Source organism: Mobula birostris, chromosome 3 (genome assembly GCF_030028105.1).
Source record: "Mobula birostris isolate sMobBir1 chromosome 3, sMobBir1.hap1, whole genome shotgun sequence".
Lineage (NCBI taxonomy): Eukaryota > Metazoa > Chordata > Chondrichthyes > Myliobatiformes > Myliobatidae > Mobula > Mobula birostris.
In genome coordinates this window covers 170504663-170529270 of record NC_092372.1, presented here as the reverse complement: position 1 = coordinate 170529270, position 24608 = coordinate 170504663, and the positions used below count along the sequence as shown (strand labels likewise).

Below are 24608 nucleotides of genomic sequence, written 5' to 3'. Positions count from 1 at the left end.
CATCCTCCATGCAGTATATGAACCATCCACAACCACCCTTTGCCTTCTATGGTCAAGCCAATTCTGGATCCAGAAAGCAAGGTCTCTTTGGATCCCATGCCTTATTATCTTCTGAATGAGCCTTTTATGGGGAACCTTATCAAATGCCTTACTGAAATCCATATACACTACATCCACTGCACTACCTTCATCAATGTGTTTTGTTACATCCTCAAAGAATTCAATCAGGTTTGTATGGCATGACCTGTGCTTGTCAAAGCCATGCTGACTATCCCTAATCAGATTATGTCTCTCTAAATGCTCATAAATCCTGCCTCTCAGGATCTTCTCCAACAACTTGCCCACCACTGAAGTAAGACTCACTGGTCTATAATTTCCTGTGTTATCTCTACTCCCTTTCTTGAACAAGGGAACGACGTTTGCAACCTTCCAAACCTCTGGTACTTCTCTTGTCCCTATTGATGATGCAAAGATCATCGCCAGAGGCTCAGCAATCTCCTCCCTCGCTTCCCATAGTAGTCTGAGGTATATCTTGTCTGGTCCTGGTGACTTATCTAACTTTATACCTTTCAAAAGCTCCAGCACATCTTTCTTCATGTCTATACACTCAAATGTTTCAGTCTGCTGTAAGTCATCCCCACAAATGCCAGGGTCCTTTTCATTGGTGAATACTGAAGCAAAGTATTCATTAATTACCTTCACTACCTCCTCCGGCTCCATGTACATGTTTCCACTCTCACTCCTGATTGGTCCTCTTCTCACACGGCTTATCCTCTTGCTTTTCACATACTTGTAGAATGCCTTAGGGGTTTCCTTAATTCTGCTTGCCAAGGCCTTCTCATGGTTCCTTCTAGCTCTCCTAGTTTCATTCTTGAGCTTCTTCCTGGCACGCTTGTAATCTTCTAGAGTTCTAACAGTACCTAGTTTCTTGAACATTTCGTAAGCTTTTCTTTTCTTCTAGATTTTGTACATCCTTTGTACAACATGGTTCTTTCACCCTACCATCCTTCCCATGCCTCAATGAAACATACCTATGCAGAACGCCATGCAAAGTTTCCCTGAACATTTGCCACATTTCTGCCGTGCATATCCCTGCGAACATTTATGTTCCCAAGTTCCTGCCTAATACCATCATATTTCCCCCTACCCCAATTAAAAGTTTTCTCAAATTGTCTGCTCCTATCCCTCTCCAGCGCTCTGGCAAAGGAGATAGAGTTGTGATCACTACTTTCAAAATGCTCTCCCATCAAGAGATCTGACACCTGACCAGGTTCATTTCTCAATACCAGATCAAGTACAGCCTCTCCTCTATTTCAGGGGTCCCCAACCTTTTTCACACTGCGGACCGGTTTCATATTGACAATATTCTTGCGGACCGGCCAACCGAGGGTTGCCAACGGACAAGAGTAGCAGTCAAATACGCTGGGTTTTCCCCAAGAAAGACTACAATGACCATGAAGCCTTGCGCGGGCACCAGTGCACATGCGTGTATGATTTTTCTTCCACAAATCGTTTTTGGCGATTCTTTTCCGGGGGAGGGGGGGGGGGTGTTAATCATGACCGGAATACAGATGATAATTAGCTAATACACTCAATTTCGTTTCTAAGAGGTTTTATCTAACGAACTTAATATTAAACACACAGCGCATATTTTCCTCCTATTAATACAGTGATAAGTCAATTATCAGGGGAGGACGGGAGCTTGAAGTAAATGTTGAACGAACTTTCAGTAGAAGTGGCAGAGGCAGGTTCGATATTATCATTTAAAGAACAATTGGATAGGTATATGGACAGGAAAGGAATGGAGGGTTGTGGGCTGAGTGCAGGTTGGTGGGACTAGGTGAGAGTAGCGTTCAGAACGGACTAGAAGGGCAGAGATGGCCTGTTTCCGTGCTGTAATTGTTATATAGTTATATAAGTCAATAGCATCATAACATTTTAAGTATCGTTTGGATATTAAACACGCAGCACATATTTTCCCCGTATGAACATATAAAATCATTGCAACACACAATATCGCTGAAACAGTGGGAGCCCTGGGATTGTTTTCCTGCAACGAGACGGTCCTATTGAGGGGTGATGGGAGACAACGATACTCGAACGGGGTTCCTTATGTCCAGTCTATTCCGCAATTTAGTTTTCGTTGCATTCATTGCAGAGATATGTTGGAAATGGAAGCAAGGTTTTCAGTGCTTCCATGGCTATCTCAGGATATTTAGCCTTGACCTTGATCTGGAATGCCGGCAGAGATGTTATGTCAAACATACTTTTCAGCCCGCTGTCATTTGCAAGCTCGAGGAGTTGATCTTCTTCCCGTGCTGAAATGGATGACGCGCGGGTAATGACCTCGCGTATGCGTAATGGTTCAACAGTGGGCATGACAGGGAATGAGGAAAGGTGCAGCTGACTCCTATCGCCAAATCATATCGTTTCCTCGCAGCCCGGTAGCGCATGCTCTGCGGCCCGGTGGTTGGGGACCGCTGCTCTAGTTGGCTGATCTACATATTACATCAGGAAACCTTCCTGAACACACCTAACAAACTCCACCCCATCTAAATCCCTTGGTCTAAGGAGATGCCAGTCAATATTAGGAAGGTTAAAATCACCCATCACAACAACCCCTATTATTGTTGCACTGTTCCAGAATCTGTCTCCCTATCTGCTCCTTGATATCTCTGTTACTGTTGGGCGAGGGGTCTATAAAACTACCCAGTAGAGTTCTTGCCTCCTTCCTGTTTCTGACATCAACCCACAATGACTCAGTAGACAATCCTTCCATGACTTCCTCCTTTTCTGCAGCCTTGTTACTATCCCTGGTTAGCAGTGCCACTCCCCAGCTCTTTTGCCTCCCTCCCTGTCCTTTTTGAAACATTTGAAGCCTGGCATACTCAGCAGTTATTTCTGCCCCTGAGTCATCCAAGTCTCTGCAATGGCCAGCTTCATCACTTCCTCTTTTGTGAGGATTTCCTCCATTTCATTTCTTTAAACATTAACTTCTCTAGTAACTTACAAGGTGGACTTTAGTGGGATTGTTACTCCCAGAGGTTTTTCTATGAGAATATTGGATCCACAGAGGTTATAAGCACCTTTTCTTAGTGGTATAGAGACAATCGATGTCTGAAGTCCTCTAACTACTGTTTTTGGGTCATTAGACTATCCAGCAACCAATAGTAATCACTATTGTTATGGGGCTCTCTCGCAATTCAGGCAGTGGACTAATCAGGATGAAAGTTGGGCCAACGTGGTTTTCTGCCGAAAAACATTTTAATGTATACTAAGCATCACACCCAAAATGCTGGAGGAATTCAGCAGGCCAGGAGGCATCTATGCAAAAAAGTAAACAGTTGACATTTTGGGCCAAGACCCTTCTTCAGCAATTTGGAAGAAGGATCTCAGCTCAAACCATTGACTGTTTACTCTTTTCCATAGGAGCTGCCCGAGTTCCTCCAGCATTTTGTGTGTGTGTGATGCTTTGGATTTCCAACTTCTGCAGATTTTCTTCTGCTTGTTAATCTATGCTAGGAGCCCAATGCATGGGCAGCGTGTACACAGAAAGGAATTATTGGAACTTTTTTTAAATCATTCATATATTTATCTATGATTTCTCCCACTCCTGATCTTATGATTATTTTAATTCATTTTCGGATGTGCCATGGCACGGTAAGGCAGCTGCTCTGCCCATGACCACGAGGAACTTCAGAGAGTTGTGTACACAGCTCAGCACATCACAGGAAGCAGCCATCCCTCTATGGAATCTGCTTACACTCCCTGATGCCTCTGTAAAGCAGACAGTACAAGCAAAGATCCACCCACCCGGGATCTGCTCTCTTCTCCCACCCAGGATCTCCTCTCTTCTCCCACCCAAGATCTCCTCTCTTCTCCCACCCACTAGACAGAAGATCCAGAAGCCTGAGAGCATGCACCACCACGTTCAAGGCTAGACTCTATCTCGCATTTTATGACTACTTAACCGTTTCCTAAACAACGAGATGGACTCTTGACTGGACAGTCTACTTAGTTATGGTCTTGCACTTTACTGCCTACCTGCACTACTCTTTCTGCAACCGTAGTACTTTATTCTGCACTCTGTTATTGTTTTGCCTTATATTGCCTCAATGCATCACAATGAATTCATCTCTATGAACAGTATGTAAGATGTGTTTCACTGTACACGTGATAATAAAAAAATAATTTGTTCCACATTGAGCTCTTGTTGTCACTATCTTCTGGATTTTTTTCATGATTTATAAAACCACCTTGTAATTCTTCAAGCCGAGACCCTGACGAAGGGTCTCGGCCCAAAACGTCTGTACCCCTTCCTAGAGATGCTGCCTGGCCTGCTGCGTTCACCAGCAACTTTTATGTGTGTTGCTCGAAACTCCAGCATCTGCAAATTTCCTCGTGTCTGCGTTTTTAAATTCTTCATGCAGTATTTTTTCATGCTCTTCTGATTTCCTTTCTGGGAAAAGAAAATTTAACTTGTGTGGTTGCCTAAGTGGGAAATGCTGTAAGAACAGCCACTCATACACACTGACTGCCATCGTTCCCCAGAGTTTTCTGCTTTATACACTTCTGGTATTCACCACTCAGGTTAAAAAGGTGGATGATGCCATTGGACGGACTTCTGTTCAACAGTTGAAAGGTGCAAGAAAATGTAGCACGGTGCAGACTTCAGGCTAGTCACAGATATTAAAATGAATACTCACAAACAAAACCGGGCTGCTTACTAATTTTGATCTTGATCATGTTTCTTTTTAAATGTGTTTGTTGTATACCACAGAGTTACAAATGATCTTCTTAATTGGAGTTTTGACTCCAAGGGTAGTTTCATTATCAAATGTCACCTTCGCAATAAAATCTACTGAGAGATTTGGAACTATACTTGCTATTGAAGGTTTTATTGAACGTAGCTTATTGACTATATAATTTATATTCTGCGATTTTATTTCCCATGTTGATAATAGAACAAATGTGTTTTTAATGTAACTAAATTAAATGCAAGACTGAATTGTTATCTGGTGTTTTTGTGGTGCTTGTTTCTGGTCTCTGCTAGAAATATCAATGATCATCGCTCTAGTGTTGCCGCCCAGCTGAACAACCATACGTTCCTCATCATTGTAGGTGACACTAAAAAATATGACTTGGAGTGTGAAATTTATAGTGGCGCTAGTCACAGCTAAGGTATATTCACACAGTTCAGCAGAGCTGTGTGACACGTTGATGCTAATGAAAAGGCAAAGTTCTGAAGTGAGCAGTCTGTGATTTTAATAGGACACTGCTGGAGTAGCATCTGCTATAGTTACAGAAAACAGAGCAGGGATACAATTGAAGGACTGAACATATGCTTCTTGGAGTTTCATTAGAGAATAGCTACAGAATTGAATTTCGATGTGTGGGAGCACATGGGTTTGATTGCAGGTGTGGAGTTAAAATCTGCAAAATTGGTATGCCTTGGGCAGCTGACTCTACTCATTGTACTTGACTCCAGTATGTTAGATTGCACTGGCACAGCCACTTCCGGACAGGTGTGTCAGGGCAATTGCCATGTGTTAATTACTCTATTAACACGTATACAGTACGATAATCCAATACATGTTCTGACTTTAGCACAGTGTCAATGGGATTCCTGGCTTCTGAGCCTCAAAAGTGAAATCAAAGCAATTACAAAGAGATAATTTAGGACTTGAATAGACCAATGGATACTAAATAATCATTGTTGCTTTCTTATCTACTTGCAGGAAAGTATATAATCATGATCTTCAACCAAAAGGTTGCATTTCAGTCTTTGGAAGTTACTCCAACCAGATTCAAACAAGAGAAAATCTGCAGATGCTGAAAATCCAAGCAACACACACCGACACAAAATGCTGGAGGAACTCAGCAGGCCAGGCAGCATCTATAGAAAAGAGTACAGTTGACATCTTGGGCCGAGACCCTCCGGCAGAACCCTTCAACCAGGTTGTTTGTTAACCTCAGGAGTTACTGCACCTCCAATGTATGGCTGGTCTCCAACCATCAAAGAGATGTTGGAGCAGGTGTGTGCCAAGGAATGTGGGTCTTGCCATGTTGATACTTTCTCTTTGTAATAGCTCAAGCCCCAGTCTCTGCATGTCTAACTGACAATGGCCTCCACTGCAGTCCTGGTTTATGATAATAATTAGAAAGACCTTCAGAAGCACTATTACATGCTACCACCTGGCATATCACATATTTCAACAGGCCAACAGCATCTGAAGATGTGCTTTAGGTGTTTGGACAGATATGAAAGTCTCCCATGGTTTATATCAAATTATCACCTGCAATAAATCTTTTACGAGGGGGTAAAAATATAGATTAACAACGGAAAGAAGCTACAAAGTGCCCGGCTTGCTACCAGCTAATTTATATCTTTATCATTAATAGTGTTATCGACCAGTTGCATCTTCCCCTCCTCACTCCATTTTTGCCTTCTGTAGGAAGCTCTCTCTCTCTGTGACTCCCTAGTTCGCCCAACCCTTCCCACACACCCTTCCCCATCTCCTACAATTGTCTGTTCCTACAGCTCCTCCATCAGCCCTTCCTGGAGAGGCAGAGATTTCTGTGCACCACGTTCTGCCTGAATAGTCTACAACCAATATCAAGCACATTGAACTCTTCAGTTTCAGGTAACTTGTTCCTCTTCTGTCTTTTCCTTTCTCCTAATTTACTCATGTACTCTCAAACACACTCTTCTTTACAACACTATTCCCCTATTCCCCTCAGCCTCCTATCACCTCCAGCTAATCCATCTGCCCACCACACCTCCCTCATTTGGTTTTACTCCTCACATTCCTTTCTTATCAGATTCCATAATCCACAGCCCTTTGTCGCCTTCACTCATTTCCCATCCTCCATCACCATTTCTACTCTCCATTGCCCACCTGACTACCTACTCAACAACTCTTCACCTGAGTTCCCTGTTGTTGTCCCACCCCTCCTCCTCACCTCTTGATACTGACCATCTCTCCTCTGCTCTTTCAGTCAGATGAAAGGCCTTGGCGTGAAATATCAGCATACTGACTGTCCTGTTAAATTCCTCCAACGACATGTTTCTTTTCTCCATAGTTCAACATCTGCTGTCTCTTGTGTCCTCTATTCTGATAACAATTTGCGAGTCCACGGCCTTTATCACCAAGAAGGACAAGGGCACCTGGTGCACTGGAATACACAGACTGGAAAGGTCCCATCTGCAGTACATCATCCTCTTTTTGATCCTTCATTATTGTCCAGAACTATCAATCCAACAGCACCTCAGAAACAGGTGACATAGGGTCAGAAGATGTGTGGGTAGAGGTCATAAACTGAAAAGGTAAAAAGACCCCGATGGAAGTTATGTACAGGCCTCTGAAGAGTTGCCAGCTTTGGGATATAAATTTCAAAGGAAAATAGAACAGACATGTTATAATAGTCATGGTGGATTTCAACATGCAGACAAATTAGGAACATCAGGTTGGTACTGGATGTCAAGAGGGGATTTGTAGAATGTCTATGACATTCTGCTTTTTAAAGCAGATTGTAGTTGAACCCACTAAGGGAAAGGCAACTCTGGATTAGGTGTTGTGTAATGAGCAGGATTTGATCAAGGAACTCAAGGGAAAGGAATCCTTAGGAGGCAGTGATCATAACATAATAGATTCAGATTAGAGTAGTTTGAGAGGGAGAAGATAAAGTCAGATGTATCATTATTACAGTGGAGTAAAGGGAATTACAGAGGCATGAGAGAGGAGCTAGCCAAAGATGATTGGAAGGGAACACCAGCAGGGATGATGACAGAAAAGCAAAGGCTGGAGTTTCTGGGGGCAAATTTAAGAAAGGATGTTCTGGCATTGGAGGGGGTCCAGAGGAGGTTCATGGGAACTATTCCAGGAATGAAAGGGTTAACGTATGAGGAATGTTTGATGGGTCTGGTCTGTGCTTGCTGGAGTTTAGAAGAATAAAGGCGGATTTCATTGAAATGTATCAAATAGTGAAAGGCCTAGATAGAGTGGATGTGGAGAGGCTGTCTCCTGTAGTGCGAGAGTTTAGGACCAGAGGGTACAGCCTCAGAATAGAGGGATATCCATTTAGAACAGAGATGAGGAGGAATTTCTTTAACCAGTGGGTGGAAAATTGGTGGAACTCATTGCCATGGATGGCTGTGGAGGCCAAGTCATTGAGAGTATTTAAAGCAAAGGTTGATAAGTTCTTGATTAGTCAGGGTGTCAAGGTTACAGGAGAAGGCTGCAGAATAGGGTTGAGGAAAATAATATATCGGCCATAACACAATGGTGGAGCAGACCCAATGGGCCAAGTAGCCTACTTCTCCTCCTAAAAGATATGGGATTCATTCTCAGGAGCAATATCTCATATTCTGTCTGGGCAGCCTCCATCTTGATGGCTTGAAAATTCATTTCTCCTTCCAGTAATTTTTTTCCCTCCCCCTTCCCTCTTCTTCTATTCTCCACTCTCCACTCTTAACTCTTCTCCTCATCTGCCTATCATCATCCCTCGGTATCCCTCCTTCTTCCCTTTCTCCCATGTTCTAACTTCTCTCCTATCATATTCCTTCTTCTCTAGCCCTTTAGCTTTCCCACCCACCTGGCTTCACTTATCACCTACCAGCTAGTCCTCCCCCCAGCTTTTTATTCTGGTGTCTTCCCCCTGCCTTTCCAGTCCTAAAGAAGGATCTTGGCCCAAAACGTCAACTGTTTATAATTTTCCATAGATGCTGCCGACTGCAGAGTTCCTCCAGTATTTTGTGTGCATTGCTCTGGAGTTTCAGCATCTGCAGAATCTCCTGTGTCTTATGGAATTACCTTTTCCAGATGACCTGGGGTGGCTTAAGATGATGTTTCAACATAACCTTCACAAGACAATGAGGAACAGGTAATAAATGCTTGCAGAACCAACAATACTCATTTCCAAAGAAATGAATAAAATGTTGATGATAGTTTCAGGCATTTTTAAAATTTTGTAATAACAACAGAAGTACAAAAAAGACATGAAATTCAGAAATGAAGATAAGCAAACCATTGAGGTAATATTCAGGAAATCTCTGAAGACATTTAGATGATTGAGCATAGAAGATAGAAAGTAGAATTGATAGGCTGGAAAATACAGGAACTTAGTTTCAATAGGGAAACCTGTACTTGTCTTGTTACCAAAGGATACTAGTACTGAATGAGAGATCTCCAATAACTTTTTAGAAAGATGGTTGAAAACATTAATTGTTTACATTCTGCTTTAGACTGTGCATGTATGAGTGAATTTCACAGAAGATATGTGAAGCATGCTGTTTGATACCACTGTGCATGTCCTAACAACTTTATATTTTAGCAGGTCATACACAGGAGAATCCGGAAGTGAAATCCTGAACTTTATAACAAGTATTTAACTGTATTCAGCAACTGGTTTTCTAATTAAATGACACTAGATGGCATCTGTGACTAAATGCATTTCAACTAAACTTTGGACCTGTGCTTCTCCTGAGACAGAACCTCTGCTCCATTTTGGGCATACAAAACTAGACACTGTTTGGGATTCTCAAGCATTTAGGGATACATTTACATTAGTTTCCACACATACAGTACTAAACACCTAGAACAAAGAGAATCAAAGAGCATCAATATATACTTATTTGCACAGAATACAGGCGGTCCCTGGGCAATGAACAAGTTCCACTTTGCAGATGCCATAAGTTGATTTTGTCCGTAAGTCAAAAAACATACAAAAATTCCTTGATATGGAAACCATACCTTCACTGTATGATAATGAATGGCATCAAAAGCACATATGACTGATCAGAAAGAACAATTACTGAAAGCGAAGACAGAAAGAAAACCATTTCTGCTACTTGTAGAAATGATTTATGTGGAACTTTTGAATTTAATAATATTATAGGAGCTTTGTCATATGCAGGGGTTGTTTCTAAATTCAGAATTTATAACTCGGGGACGCTCAGTAATCTGATGCAAATTCAAGAGCAACCTATGCATTTTATCCTATTCAAGAGGATTTTGTTTTTGCTATTACTTGCATTTTATCCTATTCCAAAGGATTTCGTTTTTGTTATTCTTGCTGAGTTATGCTTTCTCTTTTACAGTTTGAATTGAGAAAAAAATATTCATACCTCATTATTTAGTCTATTGATTTGCTGTTTTGTCTCTTCAGCTTTGGCCACCAGCATTGCAGGAGTAACTTGATCAAAATCTGCAAGTGTCAAAACTCACTTCATAAACATTGAGAATGAAGAAATGTACATTCATCCAACCCAAATGCGCTAGGTAATGATGAGTAAATTGGTGGCAGGGATTTGAATTATTGAAAACACCACCAACACTTTCAAAATCACTGGACTTAGAGATTCAAACTAGACAATGAGAGGGGTTCTAATCCAATGCTCAAGGTGAGTAACCACTTAAAATCCCTGAATGATGTAATCGTTAATTTGTGACCATTTTTTGCTGATATTGTTTTAATTTGCTCCTGTTAGCTGAAGCAATCACTGGAAACAGGTATCATATTGTACAACGCTTCCAAAATGCTGGAGGAACTCAGCAAGTCAAACAGTATCTGTGGAGAGGAATAAACAGTCGGCGTTTTGGGCTGGGACCCTTCATCAGGACTGGAAATGAAGGAGGCAGAATAAGAAGTTGGGGGTGGGGGGGGGGAAGAGAGCAAGCTGCAAGTGAGAGGTGAAACTAGATGAGGGGAAGGTTGGTGGATGGGGAGAGTGGTGATGAAGTAAGCTGGGACCCCATAGTTGGAAGAGGTAAAAGGCTGAAAAGAAGGAATCAGATAGGAGAGGACAATGGACCATGAAGAAATGGAAGGAAAAGGGAATCAGAGAGAGGTGATGGCAGTTGAAGAGAAGAGAAGGGGTGAGAGTGGAACCAGAATGGAAAAAAGAAAGAAGGGGGAGGGGAAGAAATTACCAGAGGTTAGAGAAATCAGATTTCATGCCATCAGTTTGGAGGCTACCCAGACTAGCCGTGAGGTGTTGCTACTCCAACATCATTGTTGCAGTAGATCATAGTTATATTTTCCTTCTCCCCCTTCTTTCTTTAGATAGCAAGATAAATAGATAGATACTTTATTGACCCCAAAGGAAATTACAGTGTCACAATAGCCTTTCAAGTGCACAGATATACAAATATTAGAAGAGAAGTAAGGAAGAAGAGAAGTAAGGAAGAATAAAAGTACCTTAAAAATAAGATGTACAGGATTTACAAGTCAAAAATTACAAGGTCACTTCCCCAGCTCATTATACAGCCTGATGGCCAAGGGTCAGAATGACCTCATTTTGGAGCATCACAGTTGTTTTGCTCTATTATTGAGAGTGCTCCTCTGTTCACCCAAGGTGGCATGTAGAGGGTGAGAAACATTGTCCAGAATTGCCAGGATTTTCCATAGGGTCCTTTGCTCTACCACAGCCTCCCGTGTGTCCAGTTTGACACCTATAACACAGCCAGTCTTTCTAATCAGTGTATTGAGCCTGTTGGCATAATTCGTGTTGATGCTATTGCTCCAGCACACCACCTCATTGAAGATTGTACTGGCGACAATAGACCAGTAGAATATCTGAAGGAGAGACCTGCACACTCTAAAGGACCTCAGTCTCCTCAGAAGTAGAGGTGACTTTGGCCCTTCTTGTACACAGTCTCTGTGTTGGTGTCCACTCAAGTCTATCATCCAGGTGCACCTCCAGGTACCTGTAGGTCCTCACCATCAACAGTAACAGAAAGCAGTGGAGGCTTAGTCTTCCTAAGTCTGTCACCATCTCCTTTGTCTTACTGCTGTTGAGTTGCAGATGATTCAGCTTGCACCATTCGACAAAGTCCTCCACCAGGGCCCTGTATTCATCCTCTTGTCTTCCCTTTATACACCCAACTATTGCTGAGTCATCAGATAATTTCTGCAGATGACATGACTCAGTGTTGTATCTAAGGTCTGAGGTATACAGGGTAAACAGGAAGGGAGCCAATACAGTCCCCTGTGGGACCCCAGTGCTTCATAGTCATGTCTGACACATGGCTCTGTAGCCGCACAAACTGGTCTGCTCGATAGGTAGTCTATTATCCAGGATACAACGGAAGTGCTAACCTGCATTGAACAGAGCTTTCCCCTCACAAATGAGGGCTGTATGGTATTGAAGGCACTAGAAAAGTAAAAAAAGCATGATCCTCACAGTGCTGCCCTGCTTATCCAAATGGGTGTAGGCTCTGTTCAGCAGGTAGATGACAGCATCCAAGACTCCAATGTGCTCCTGGTAGGCAAACAGCAGGGGATCAAGGGCTGATTTGACCAGAGGTCACAGGTGAGCTAGCAGTTTTGGTCCCCTAATCTGAGGAAAGACATCCTTGCCATAGAAGGAGTACAAAGAAGGTTCACCAGATTGATTCCTGGGATGGCAGGACTTTCATATGATGAAAGACTGGATCGACTAGGCTTGTACTCGTTGGAATTTAGAAGATTGAGGGGGGGATCTTATTGAAACGTATAAAATCCTAAAGGGATTGGACAGGCTAGATGCAGGAAGATTGTTCCTGATGTTGGGGAAGTCCAGAGCAAGGGGTCACAGTCTGAGGATAAAGGGGAAGCCTTTTAGGACTGAGATGAGGAAAAACTTCTTCACACAGAGAGTGGTGAATTTGTGGAATTCTCTGCCACAGGAAACAGTTGAGGCCGGTTCATTGGCTATATTTAAGAGGGAGTTAGATATGGCCCTTGTGGCTACGGGGGTCAGGGGGTATGGAGGGAAGGCTGTTACAGGGTTCTGAGTTGGATGATCATACTGAATGGCGGTGTAGGCTCGAAGGGCCGAATGGCCTACTCCTGCACCTATTTTCTATGTTTCTATGTCTCTAGGGTCTTTGTGACGTGTGAGGTCAGGGCCCCTGGATGATAGTTATTCAAGACTTTTGGTCTCAAGACTTTAGCTAGAAAGAATCAGACATTCCATCCTTTTTTTAACAAAAATTAGATACACAAGCTGGAATTGTCCTCCTTGCAGCAACATTGCCTGATTGGGTTAGAAGATTTCCAAAACTCATTCCATCTCTGATAATTGACAAATCCTAAACATGGATTACTTAAAGGTCCCGTTTATCTACCACTCATAGCAAAGTCAAGGGTGAACCTATTCCCATTAATAGGTAAGCTTTGAAGCTGATTGGGAACCTGTCTGTGTTCAATGATCAATTATAATATAGGCATGCAAACATAGGTGAGATGAGAACCTGGATGTTCTGCAATCAGGAAGCCTGTTCCTGTCCTCCTATGGAGCACTGTATAGTGCCCAATGTTTATGGCACATGACCTCACAGAGAACAGGAGAGAAAGGAAGAAAGCTGGCTGAAGATTAGCAACACCAACAAGTAAAAGTAAAATATGCTTCCCAGCTGACAACTAAAATGATCGAATGGGTGGGCGGATGGTTTTCAAATTCAGTGGAAGCAAATTCTATTAAGCTCCATCACAATTTTTTTCTAATTGTGAAAATACAGTTACTGTATAGATAAAATCATTGTTAAATCATGAGTAAACTGCTTAGAAATGCTCTTGTATGAGAAAATGTTGACACATTTATACAGGGTTTCTTCATGTAGTCCATTTTAATATTGGATTGGATTGGAGTGGCAGAAAAACTTTACAGAAGGAATGGAGAGTAAACTAAAATGTACTAATAATCAGATGTAATTGAATATATATATATGTGTTTGTGTGTGTGTGTGTGTATATATATATATATATATAATGGCATCCATTACCTCTTGCTGTTTGTGGTCTGAATGATTCTTGTCCCATATTTTCACTGCAGAATTCAAACCTTTGGCTCATTTTTGAGCTTTTCTCATCTTCAATGCCATCAACAATTCTGTAAAAATGAAAGGCTCAGTTGCAATAATGTAATGATAAAAATGATTAATCTATGTCATTGCAAAATGTAGTATTTAAAGGTATAGCTTCAGAGTTTATTGATAAATAACAAAATGCAGTGATTCTTATCAACAGATCACTGTTGATCTAATCGATACAGTTCACTTAGCAACACTAAACTGTGAAACTATGTTGACATTTTCTTGTTAATTGAACCAAGAAAACCTGATCAAATTTTCATTGGTGTTCTGGCAAAGCCAAATCATAATTAAGTGGTTATTAATTAATTCATTATTTTGCTCTCACAGCCTTACTGTGCATTAGGTCACTCTGCTCAGTATCTTATTTAAGGGTAAATAAATTGAGGTTTCATTAATTTTAGGAGTATTTTGTTTTGGTTAAATTGTATTTAGTAAAGCTAATGCTACTGAACTGTATTGTTCTTCTCAGTCCTCCTTCTGTGCAAGAAGTGTCATCTGTCAGTCTCTGCCTTACAGAATGCAGGTAGCCCATATCTCACTGTACCAGACAGCAGATAGCCCTCAGACTATTAATAGAGTGCTTGTCTTAGCCCATAAGCAATGTGATCCACTGCAGTTATTTGAGATTTGGGATTCAGTGATGTAATTAACACTAGTCCCTACTATTATTCACTCCAGAATTGTTCTTCAGAATGATCAATGATCTCTCCAGCAAAGTGGCTTTTAACCTTCTGCATTAACTTGTTCTCCAGCATTTTTAACATAGAGAGAACAGACTGAAAATGATTTTAAAATCTGGTCTAAACATTCACAGCAATTTAGAAAGAAATGTATTTGCCTTGTATTTGGCTATTCAAGAACCTGCAGCGGATCACCATGTTTACATGTCAAGACAAAGGGTGTATTAATAACCTAAAGGTAGAGACGGGCAGATGTTCTTCATTTAGAGGGGCCATCAGTTAGATGTATATGAAGTTATGAGAGCCATAGACAAATACAAGGTTTGTAGATAGTCAGTGTCTTTGTCATAGGTGGAAAGGTCATATACTAGAGGGCATAGGTTTAATGTGAGGGGGAGAAGTTTAAAGATGTGCAAGGCACACTTTTACACAGAGGGTGGTAGGTGCCTGCAACATGCTGCCAGTGGAGGTGAATAGACCACATACTAACAGATGGGAATAGTCTAAATTGGCATCAAGGTCAACACAGAATGGTGGCTGGAGAACCTATTGATACGCTGTCCTGAGATGGGAATAGTCTAAATTGGCATCAAGGTCAACACAGAATGGTGGCTGGAGAACTTATTGATACGCTGTCCTGTTCTACGTTCTATAGTAGATGTACTAAAGCATCTTATAACTAATTAATTGATCTTAAAGATTTCACAAGGAAATGGAACAACTAATAGTACAAGGTAAGAGTCATCAAAACAAAAATTATTTAAATCACAAACAAGGGAAAATCTGGAAATCTGGAAATCTAATCCACACACACAAAATGCTGGAGGAACTCAGCAGGCCATCTAAGGAGAAGAGTACAGTTGATGTTTTGGGCCGTTGATCTTTGGAGAAAAGAGGTTCTCAGAATCACTGACATACTGTATGTTGTGAAACTTGTTGCTTTGGGGCAGCAGTACGAGGGATAATAAAATTACTATTGTTACAATAAATAAATCAATTAATAGTGCCAAAGAGGAAAAGCTAGGTGCTGTTCATGGATTCATGAACCTTTCAGAAGTCTGATGACAGAGGGGAAGAACTGAGGCATCAGGCAGACAACACAGCTTTTGGGACTTTCAATCCTTGTGACAATGAATTGTGTCTATTCTGCTGACTATACTATCCCCAATTACAATTACATTTCTCTTCTCTCTCCCCTTTTGAACGGCTCCCTGAACCATTCGTTGTTGAACACGGTTTAGTTGCTCATCCTTCCTACATCCTCTCACTCTCATCCTCACAGGGAGAAACCTGTTGGGCAAGCTCAAGGGCTCTTGCTTTGATTTTGTATTATATGAAGTATGTCTCTCTACAATGGAGATTCAGACTACACGCTGTTAGATACTTTTTAATCAAACCTACGGGTTTGTGATATGCTCAGCCAATGTTTTTATCAAACCTACATCTATGTGGTCTGTTCAGCCAATTATCTATAAAAATTTAGCAATTTTCACCATTCTTGAAAAATTGTAAAACATTTTAAAAGTACACGCTTACAAATCCAAGAAAACAAATAATGCTGGAATAACTCAGCAGCTCAGGTAACATCTGTAGAAAGAGAACCAGATTATTTTACCAACATTTTTTCTTTTAATTTAGATTTGCAGCATCTGCAGATTTTTTTGATTGTCGTTGCTTCTGAATGTAAATTGCTCTGAAATTGTTGTCTTTAGATTTGCCTCAAACAGGTGATCATGAATTTGCAGCCTGTTTTATAATCTCCCCAGTTTTCATTCATCAATAAATAAGCTGTAAATTCACTTTCGCCTGTTGTGTTACTTCATGAGAGCAAGTTATTTGTAATTCATATTAATGAAAATTGTTAACGTAATTGGCTTTGCTCATTCCTACTTGTTAAGGGACTATTATTTATTTAAAAACCTATATTAGATATGAACTTTACTCAGCATTCATAAATTCCTAAAAAAACATTTTTAAGGACAAAGTTGGATTTGAAATCCCAGCAAGAACAAGTGAAGTTCCATTTGTCAGTGATAGTCTTATAGCTAAGAAACTCGACAAAACAGTACAGGACAGAAACAGGACCTTCAGTAATTACGTCTGTGCCAAGCAGAATGCTAAATTATACTAAATCTCTTGTCTGTAGATGATGAATATCCTCCACTCCTGTACATTCATATGTTCATCTAAGAAGAGCTTGGCTGCTTTTGGGTCTTTTTGGTGGGCGGCAATCATCACGAGAGGCCATTTGTTGGTGACACAGTGGGAAGTACAAGAAAAAGAGCTTGGATTCTTTTGGGACTCTTCAGCAGGCTTTTCATTTTCTTGTGGGCATACTCAATAAATCCATAATAGAATAATAACCATAATAGAATCAATGAAAAACTGCACCAACTTTGGCATTCAACCAGTGTGCAAAAAACAGCAAGCTGTGCAAATACAAAAAGAAAGGAGTAATAATAAATAAATAAATAAATAAATAAGCAATAGGTATTGAGAACATGATCGGATTTCATTCAGGGTCATTCTGATGCAAGCAAAAACTGCTGGAGGCACTCAGTGGATTGAATGGCATCTATTGGAGGCAAAGGAGTTGTTGTTATTTCAGATTGTGACCTCGAAGCAGGCGTGAGCGAGTGGAAGGAAGATAACCAGTATAAAGAGATGAGAGGAAGGGGACGTGACGGACTGGTAGGTAAAAGGTAGAATCAGGTGAAGTGGGGGATGAGATATGGGTGGAGAAGGGGAAGGTAGACACTGGAGACTGAAGGTATTAAATGTATGATCTCACATCAGCCCTCTCTGACTTAAAATCGTCCACCTGTAATATTAAGTCAGCATTTCTCTTTCTACAGATGCTGTCTCATCTGTTGGGTTAAGCATTGCCAATGTTCTTTTTTACTTTGCATTTCACGTTGCCAGCACCTGCTGTGTTCTGTTTCTCACAGTTCCATCACTGTCTGTTTAATCTCTTTTTTTGTTCTCCCTCCTCTAGATAGATTAGTTGTCAGTAACCCCTTTCGTTTCTATCAGTCAGTGTTGTAACGTGAGCATTATTAAAAGTAAGTTGATACTAATTAGGATAATGGGGGGTTCTACTTCTGTTCTTTTTACTTCTGGCGAGCTTTGTATATAGTGTACCTGCCATGCTGTACGGGTTGTGAAAGCCTCTGTATATACATAACGGTTTTGAAGTTTGAGATAAAGTTGTTTCATTTGCATGAAGTTGTCGAGTGTGCCTTTTTCAAGGTAGAAGTTACCAGTCAGCGTTATCCATCTTCTCTTGATCACAAACATTCCGCTTTATTCTGCCCACAACTTAAAACATGCCTGTTTTCTAAATTTTCCTAGTTATAATGAAAAGCATCAACCTGAACTGTTAACTCTATTTTTTCTCTCCACAGATGCTGCCTGACCCGCTGAACATTTCCAACATGTTTTTGTTTAATTTCCTTTTCCATATTGCTCTGTGATAGGTGCACTTATCAGTTTAAACTTTTGCTCGATTTCTGATAGCTTAGGGATCGTCACGAGAATTCCGTTCCCCTAGTTATTTCCATGCCAGTAGTCTGCTCATTTCTGATCATTTTGTGGGTGCACTTCAGCATCTAAACATCTAGATCCCTTTTAGTACAAAATCTTGATTCTTTTAATTCTGAAATATAAGGCTCCACTCAGGAACCTTAACAAATGTCAGATGATGTGGCTTCACTCTTAATCCTCTGTACTCGTCAATTTTTTTTTTGCTCTGGCTGTAAATAGAATTCACAAAAATTGCCTCCAAGCACTCTAGTTTTTCTTTAATTCTAAAGATCTTTATTACTTTAATAAGCAAAATATATTGAAGTCCAGGGACCTCTGAGACAAACATTCTTTCACCATTGTCTAGCCGGAATCTCAGAGAACTCTTCAAAAAATACAACATTTTTACAGAGTCCAAATGGATAGAAATGAGGAGAGGCTTCTTAATGTATATGCTGTCTGTAAATAGGGTTCCCAGTCTTATCATACATTTAGGACTGGAATGAGAAGAAACAGCTTCACACAAGGAAGGTGAATCCTTAGTATCCACTACACTGGTTGTGTGTGAAGGCTTAGTTGTTGAAATTATTGAAAACAGAGACTGATGGATCTATGGATATTTAAAAGCAGGCAGAAAAATGGTGTTTGGCAGGAAAAAGGAGACCAGTCATAATACATAATATGTGTCTAAAATGGGTTTTAGGATTTGATTGGCTCATGTTCCTATTTTTCAAGATCTTATGTTCTGTGTAAGACCTCATCTTCAACTGCAACCGTGGCATGGCTCAGCAGCAAAGAATGACAAGCACTCCCAAAAGTTTAATGCTTTACATACAAGACAGCACAGCTGCCAGTTGGAAGGTTATTTATTTTGAAGCTATTGGTGCAGGCGAGTTTTGAGTGGATATTGGTGGATCTGGCCTACACGTTGTGTTCTCGCCCTGCAGCAGTATGGTTCCAAATGCCCTGCCTACCACTCCCCGAGGTGGACTGGATTGCCAGCAGTCCCTCAGCCACAGCCAGTGGAAACCACAGCTTCACCAACGGAGCATCCTAATGGACATTTGATCAGAGAAATTCAGAAACAGTTGGAAAATATATTAAAAATAAATTATTAAAATATTGAATTCCCACACAGCTTATGTAATTCATCAAAGCATTCACATTAATTATATCAATGTAAAAGAAAAATACTTTCACCTACTATTTTAGTTCAGGCTGGTATTCCTATTTCAGTACTGAGTCTTCTAGGCTGGTTAAAGCTGAGAGTGAGATACAAAACATATCCAGCCCCTCAGGTTTGACCATGGTGGACTCAGTGGTAAGTCCAGGGAAGTTGGAAGGTCAGATAAAGTTGTATATGACCCTCCAAGCACATTTAATACACAGACATTTAATACCTTCATTAATACATATTTAATCATCCCATTTCTATCCAGACAAACGCTGTAAGAATAGTGTATCTTTTAATGATGCTTTCTCTGAGGTCCAGATCCTAGAGAATAGTGAAAGAATGTTTGCCTAAGATGTACTTTAGAGAATTTTATTCATTAAAGTATTAAAGATGTCTAGCTTTAAGCATGTTTAATGCATACATATTAAACACCTGCATATTCCAGACTTCCGCAGCTGCACAATGTATGCAGTGTGCATGTGTGGAAATCTGGAAAGCCCTGATGTTAGTAATCAGCCAGCATACAGTGATACACAGACAGGCAGCTAGACAACCCAGACTGCTACATTGTTGCAAAGCAGACAGGCCACCTGAATCAACACACACAAAATGCTGGAGGAACTCAGCAGGCCAGGCATCATCTATGGAAAAGGGTAAACAGTCGACATTTCGGGCCGAGACCCTTCATCAGGACACAGCTCTTTTCCGTAGATGCTGCCTGACCTGCTGAGTTCCTCCAGCATTTTGTGTGTTGCTTGGATTTCCAGCATCTGCAGATTTTCCCTTGTTTGCGATTGGACCATTTGAATTTCCCATCCAATAAAAACACCATTTGAACACACACCCAGAAGCAATACTCTCTGTAAACTTCAAGGAACACTACAAATAAACAGCATGTTTTAATGTCACACCTGTCATCCCAATTAAGTCCACCTTAGGATGGTGAGAATAATTGAAGTATAGAACAGACATTTTTGCAGTCTAATTAGGCAAAGAGTGGTTAAACCTCCCTGACAGATTCATACAACTTTCATCTGAAATGGACTGATCAGGAATAGAAGGGAAAATAAAGGTGCCTGTTGTTGCTCTACCCATCATCTGTTACCTTCTGCATACTGTTGCTATCTGTTTTGAGCCATACTCCCATGATGGTAGAATGGAGTTTCATAATTTATTAGTCTTCTCATTAAAATTGCAATCACTTCTCATTTACAGAGCTTTGCAGGTAAGTAATTTTAAAATCCGTTTCAGGTACAATCAGATGGAAATTTTCACTTGGTAATTTGACATGAATCAAAACCTTTCTAAATTTGCAATCAACTTTCAAGAACAGTTACAATGATGATAAATTGGTGTGACAGGACATCCACCCAGTGTTATTGGTTTTCTGAGTACGCTCTTTATTGTGTATATGGATGTGGTTCTGCTTTTAGGCAATGCAGGGCATTTAGTCAGATCCTTAATTTAGTTTTAAGAAATATTATTCTAGTTGTCACACTGTAACTAGATGTTTTAAATATAACACCAGCAAAGATTTTTTACTTTACGAAACCTAAAGTGCCTGAAGATATTATATTCACACATAGAAACCTCACATACTCCCAGTAATGGTACCGGAGGATTGGAGGGAGGCGAATGTTGTCCCCTTGTTCGTAAAAGGTAGTAGGGATAGTCCGGGTAATTATAGACCAGTGAGCCTTACGTCTGTGGTAGGAAAGCTGTTGGAAAAGATTCTTAGAGATAGGACCTATGGGCATTTAGAGAATCACAGTCTGATGAGGGACAGTCAGCATGGCTTTGTGAAGGGCAGATCGTGTCTAATAAGACTGATACAGTTCTTTAAGGAGGTGACCAGGCATATAGATGAGGGTAGTGCAGTGGATGTGATCTACATGGATTTTAGTAAGGCATTTGACAAGGTTCCACATGGTAGCTTATTCAGAAAGTCAGAAGGCATGGGATCCAGGAAAGTTTGGTCAGGTGGATTCCGAATTGGCTTGCCTGCAGAAGGCAGAGGGTCATGGTGGAGGGAGTATATTTGGATTGGAGGGTTGTGACTAGCAGTGTCCCACAAGGATCTGTTCTGGGACCTCTACTTTTCCTGATTTTTATTAATGACCTGGATGTGGGGGTAGAAGGGTGGGTTGGCAAGTTTGCAGATGACACAAAGGTTGGTGGTGTTGTAGATAGTGTAGAGGATTGTCGAATATTGCAGACAGACATTGATAGGATGCAGAAGTGGGCTGAGAAGTGGCAGATGGAGTTCAACCTGGAGAAGTGTGAGGTGCTACACTTTGGAAGGACAAACTCCAAGGCAGAGTACAAAGTAAATGGCAGGATACTTGGTAGTGTCGAGGAGCAGAGGGATCTGGGGGTACATGTCCACAGATCCCTGAAAGTTGCCTCACAGGTAGATAGAGTAGTTAAGAAAGCTTATGGGGTGTTAGCTTTCATAAGTCGAGGGATAGAGCTTAAGAGTCGTGAGGTAATGATGCAGCTCTATAAAACTCTGGTTAGGCCACACTTGGAGTACTGTGTCCAGTTCTGGTCGCCTCACTATAGGAAGGATGTGGAAGCATTGGAAAGGGTACAGAGGAGATTTACCAGGATGCTGCCTGGTTTAGAGAGTATACATTATGATCAGAGATTAAGGGAGCTAGGGCTTTACTCTTTGGAGAGAAGGAGGATGAGAGGAGACATGATAGAGGTATACAAGATATTAAAAGGAATAGATAGAGTGGATAGCCAGCGCCTCTTCCCCAGGGCACCACTTCTCAATACAAGAGGACATGGCTTTACGGTAAGGGGTGGGAAGTTCAAGGGGGATATCAGAGGAAGGTTTTTTACTCAGAGAGTGGTTGGTGCGTGGAATGCACTGCCTGAGTCAGTGGTGGAGGCAGATACACTAGTGAAGTTTAAGAATCTACTAGACAGGTATTTTGAGGAATTTAATGTGGGGGTTTATATGGGAGGCAGGGTTTGAGGATCGGCACAACATTGTGGACCGAAGGGCCTGTAATGTGCTGTACTATTCTATGTTCTATGTAAATCTGAGGCAATGTTTAGAGAAAGAATATTATGTTGTTCACTTTCACTCTACATTGATATATTAGCAACTGCAAACCTATAGCTTTGTATCTTTGGGTCACTTTATGGTACCAGTATTGATAGGTTTTGATAAGTGATTTTACAGGATTTTTTGTTTTAGTAAAGTAATGTTTTACATCTAAAGCAACATGCATAAAATGCTGGAGGAACTCAGTGGGCCAGGCAGCATCTATGGAAATGAATACAGTTGACATTTCAGGCTGAGGCCCTTCAGTAGGACTGGAGAAAAAAAAAGAAGAGGTAGAGTTAAAAGGTGGGGGAGTGGGGAGAGGAGGGAGAAGCACAAGGTGATAGGTGAAACCAGGAGGGGGAAGGATGAAGTAAAGAGCTGCGACGTTGATTGGTGAAAGAGATACAGGGCAGGAAAAGGGGGAGTCTGGTGGGAGAGGACAGAAGGCCATGGAAGAAAGAAAAGAGGAGGGGGCAGGAGCATCACAGGGAAGCGATGGGCAGGCAAGGAGATAAGGTGAGGGAGGGAAAGGGGGATGGGGAAGGCCGGGGGGTGAGCTGGGCTCATCACGACAGTGGAGGGAGGAGGCCATGTATAGACATACTGTATTGGACTGAGAATGGGAAGTGGAATTAAAATGGGTGGCCACTGGGAGATCCTGCTTGTTCTGGCAGTCGAAGCATAGGTGTAGGTCTAAAGTCTTTGTTTTGGATTGTCTATTCATTGAATCAGCTGGACAGCTAAAACTGTATGTTTTACTATGTTGACATGTAAGCAGAAACATATATGGATTAGACAATGAGAGAGATAACAGATGTGTTCACCACAAAATATATAATAGGGAAGTTGCCTTTCTGTCACAGAGGCATCGAGATCATCATATACAAGACATAATCAGGTTGAGCAGTACACTAACCAAAAATGGCAAAAGATATCTCCTTGTTCATGTTTGAAAAACAAATGCAATGCAACATGTGTGGCAAAGTTGAATTGCATGAAGGATCAAATGTTAAGGGAGCAGTAATGAACTAAAGGCAACGAAAGGAAACAACTTGGGAAGTACAAAGAAGGGAATACAAGGTGTAAAGGGCAGCTAGCACATTGCTTTCGTGCCAGCTGTAAGATCAGTCTTGAATTCCCATGTGGGTTTCCTATAACGCTCCGGTTTCATCCCTCATTCCAAAGGTGTATGGTTCGGGTTAGTAAGTTGTGGGCAAGCTATGTTGGCACTGGAACCATGGCAAAACCTGCAGCCTGTCCTGCACATACTTGACGAAAACAACGCATTTCACTGCATGTCTCAGTGCTTATGTGACAAATGAACCTATCTTTAATCTCTAGATTCAATACCTTAAGACTCAGTGCATCCATTGTGAAGTGCAGCTCCTTAAACTATGAAGTTAACCAGCAACACTGAGGGCTAAGGAGATAGAACAGACTAATGATGATGTAAAAGCTGCCTTTATGGCACTGCGGAGAACTGCTAGAGAAGAAAGTAATTTCAGGGTAATCAAACTCAGTATGGAAGAAGAAAAAAAGCATTAGTGGCTAAATTGGAAAGCCAAAGAGACATAATGTGAGCAGTGATTCTTAGAAGAGGAGGAATGAGAGATGCACATGATGCAGGCTAGAATTCTCAAGTGAGGATTGCTCAGCATAAAGTAGAAGAGTAACATAGAAACATAGAAAACCTACAGCACAATACAGGCCCTTCAGCCCACAAAGCTGAGCCGAACATGTCCTTTCCTGAGAAATTACCTAGGGTTACTCACAGCCCTCTATTTTTCTAAGCTCCATGTGCCTGTCCAGGAGTCTCTTAAAAGACCTTATCGTATCTGCCTCCACCACCGTCGCCGGTAGCCCATTCCACGCACTCACCACTCTCTGCGGAAAAAACTAACCCCGATATCTCCTATGTACCTCCTTCCAAGGACCTTAAAACTGTGCCCTCTCATGCTAGCCATTTCAGCCCTGGGAAAAAGCCTCTGACTATACATTCGATCAATGCCTCTCATCATCTTATACACCTCTATCAGGTCACCTCTCATCCTCCGTTGCTCCAAGGTAAAAAGACTGAATTCACTCAACCTATTCTCATAAGGCATACTGCCCAATCCAGGCAACATCCTTGTAATCTCCTCTGCACCATTTCTACGGTTTCCACATCCTTCCTATAGTGAGGTGACCAGAAATGAGCACAGTACTCCAAGTGGGGTCTGACCAGGGTCCTGCATAGCTGTAACATTACCTCTCAGCTCTTAAACTTAATCCCACGATTGATGAAGGCCAATGCACCATATGCTTTCTTAACCACAGAG

The 24608-nt window shown here is 41.3% G+C and overlaps 1 protein-coding gene across 1 annotated transcript in view; it reads right to left on the bottom strand.

Annotated features, from left to right (window-relative positions):
- The window catches only part of kcnh8 (potassium voltage-gated channel, subfamily H (eag-related), member 8), a 450065-nt gene that overhangs the window by 15636 nt on the left and 409821 nt on the right, over nt 1–24608 (bottom strand). The window contains exons 14-15 of the mRNA XM_072254419.1: nt 13767–13873; nt 10127–10206 (exon numbers count right to left, since the gene is read on the bottom strand). Coding sequence (XP_072110520.1) covers nt 10127–10206; nt 13767–13873 — 187 coding nt within the window. The remainder of the gene's footprint in view (nt 1–10126; nt 10207–13766; nt 13874–24608) is intronic.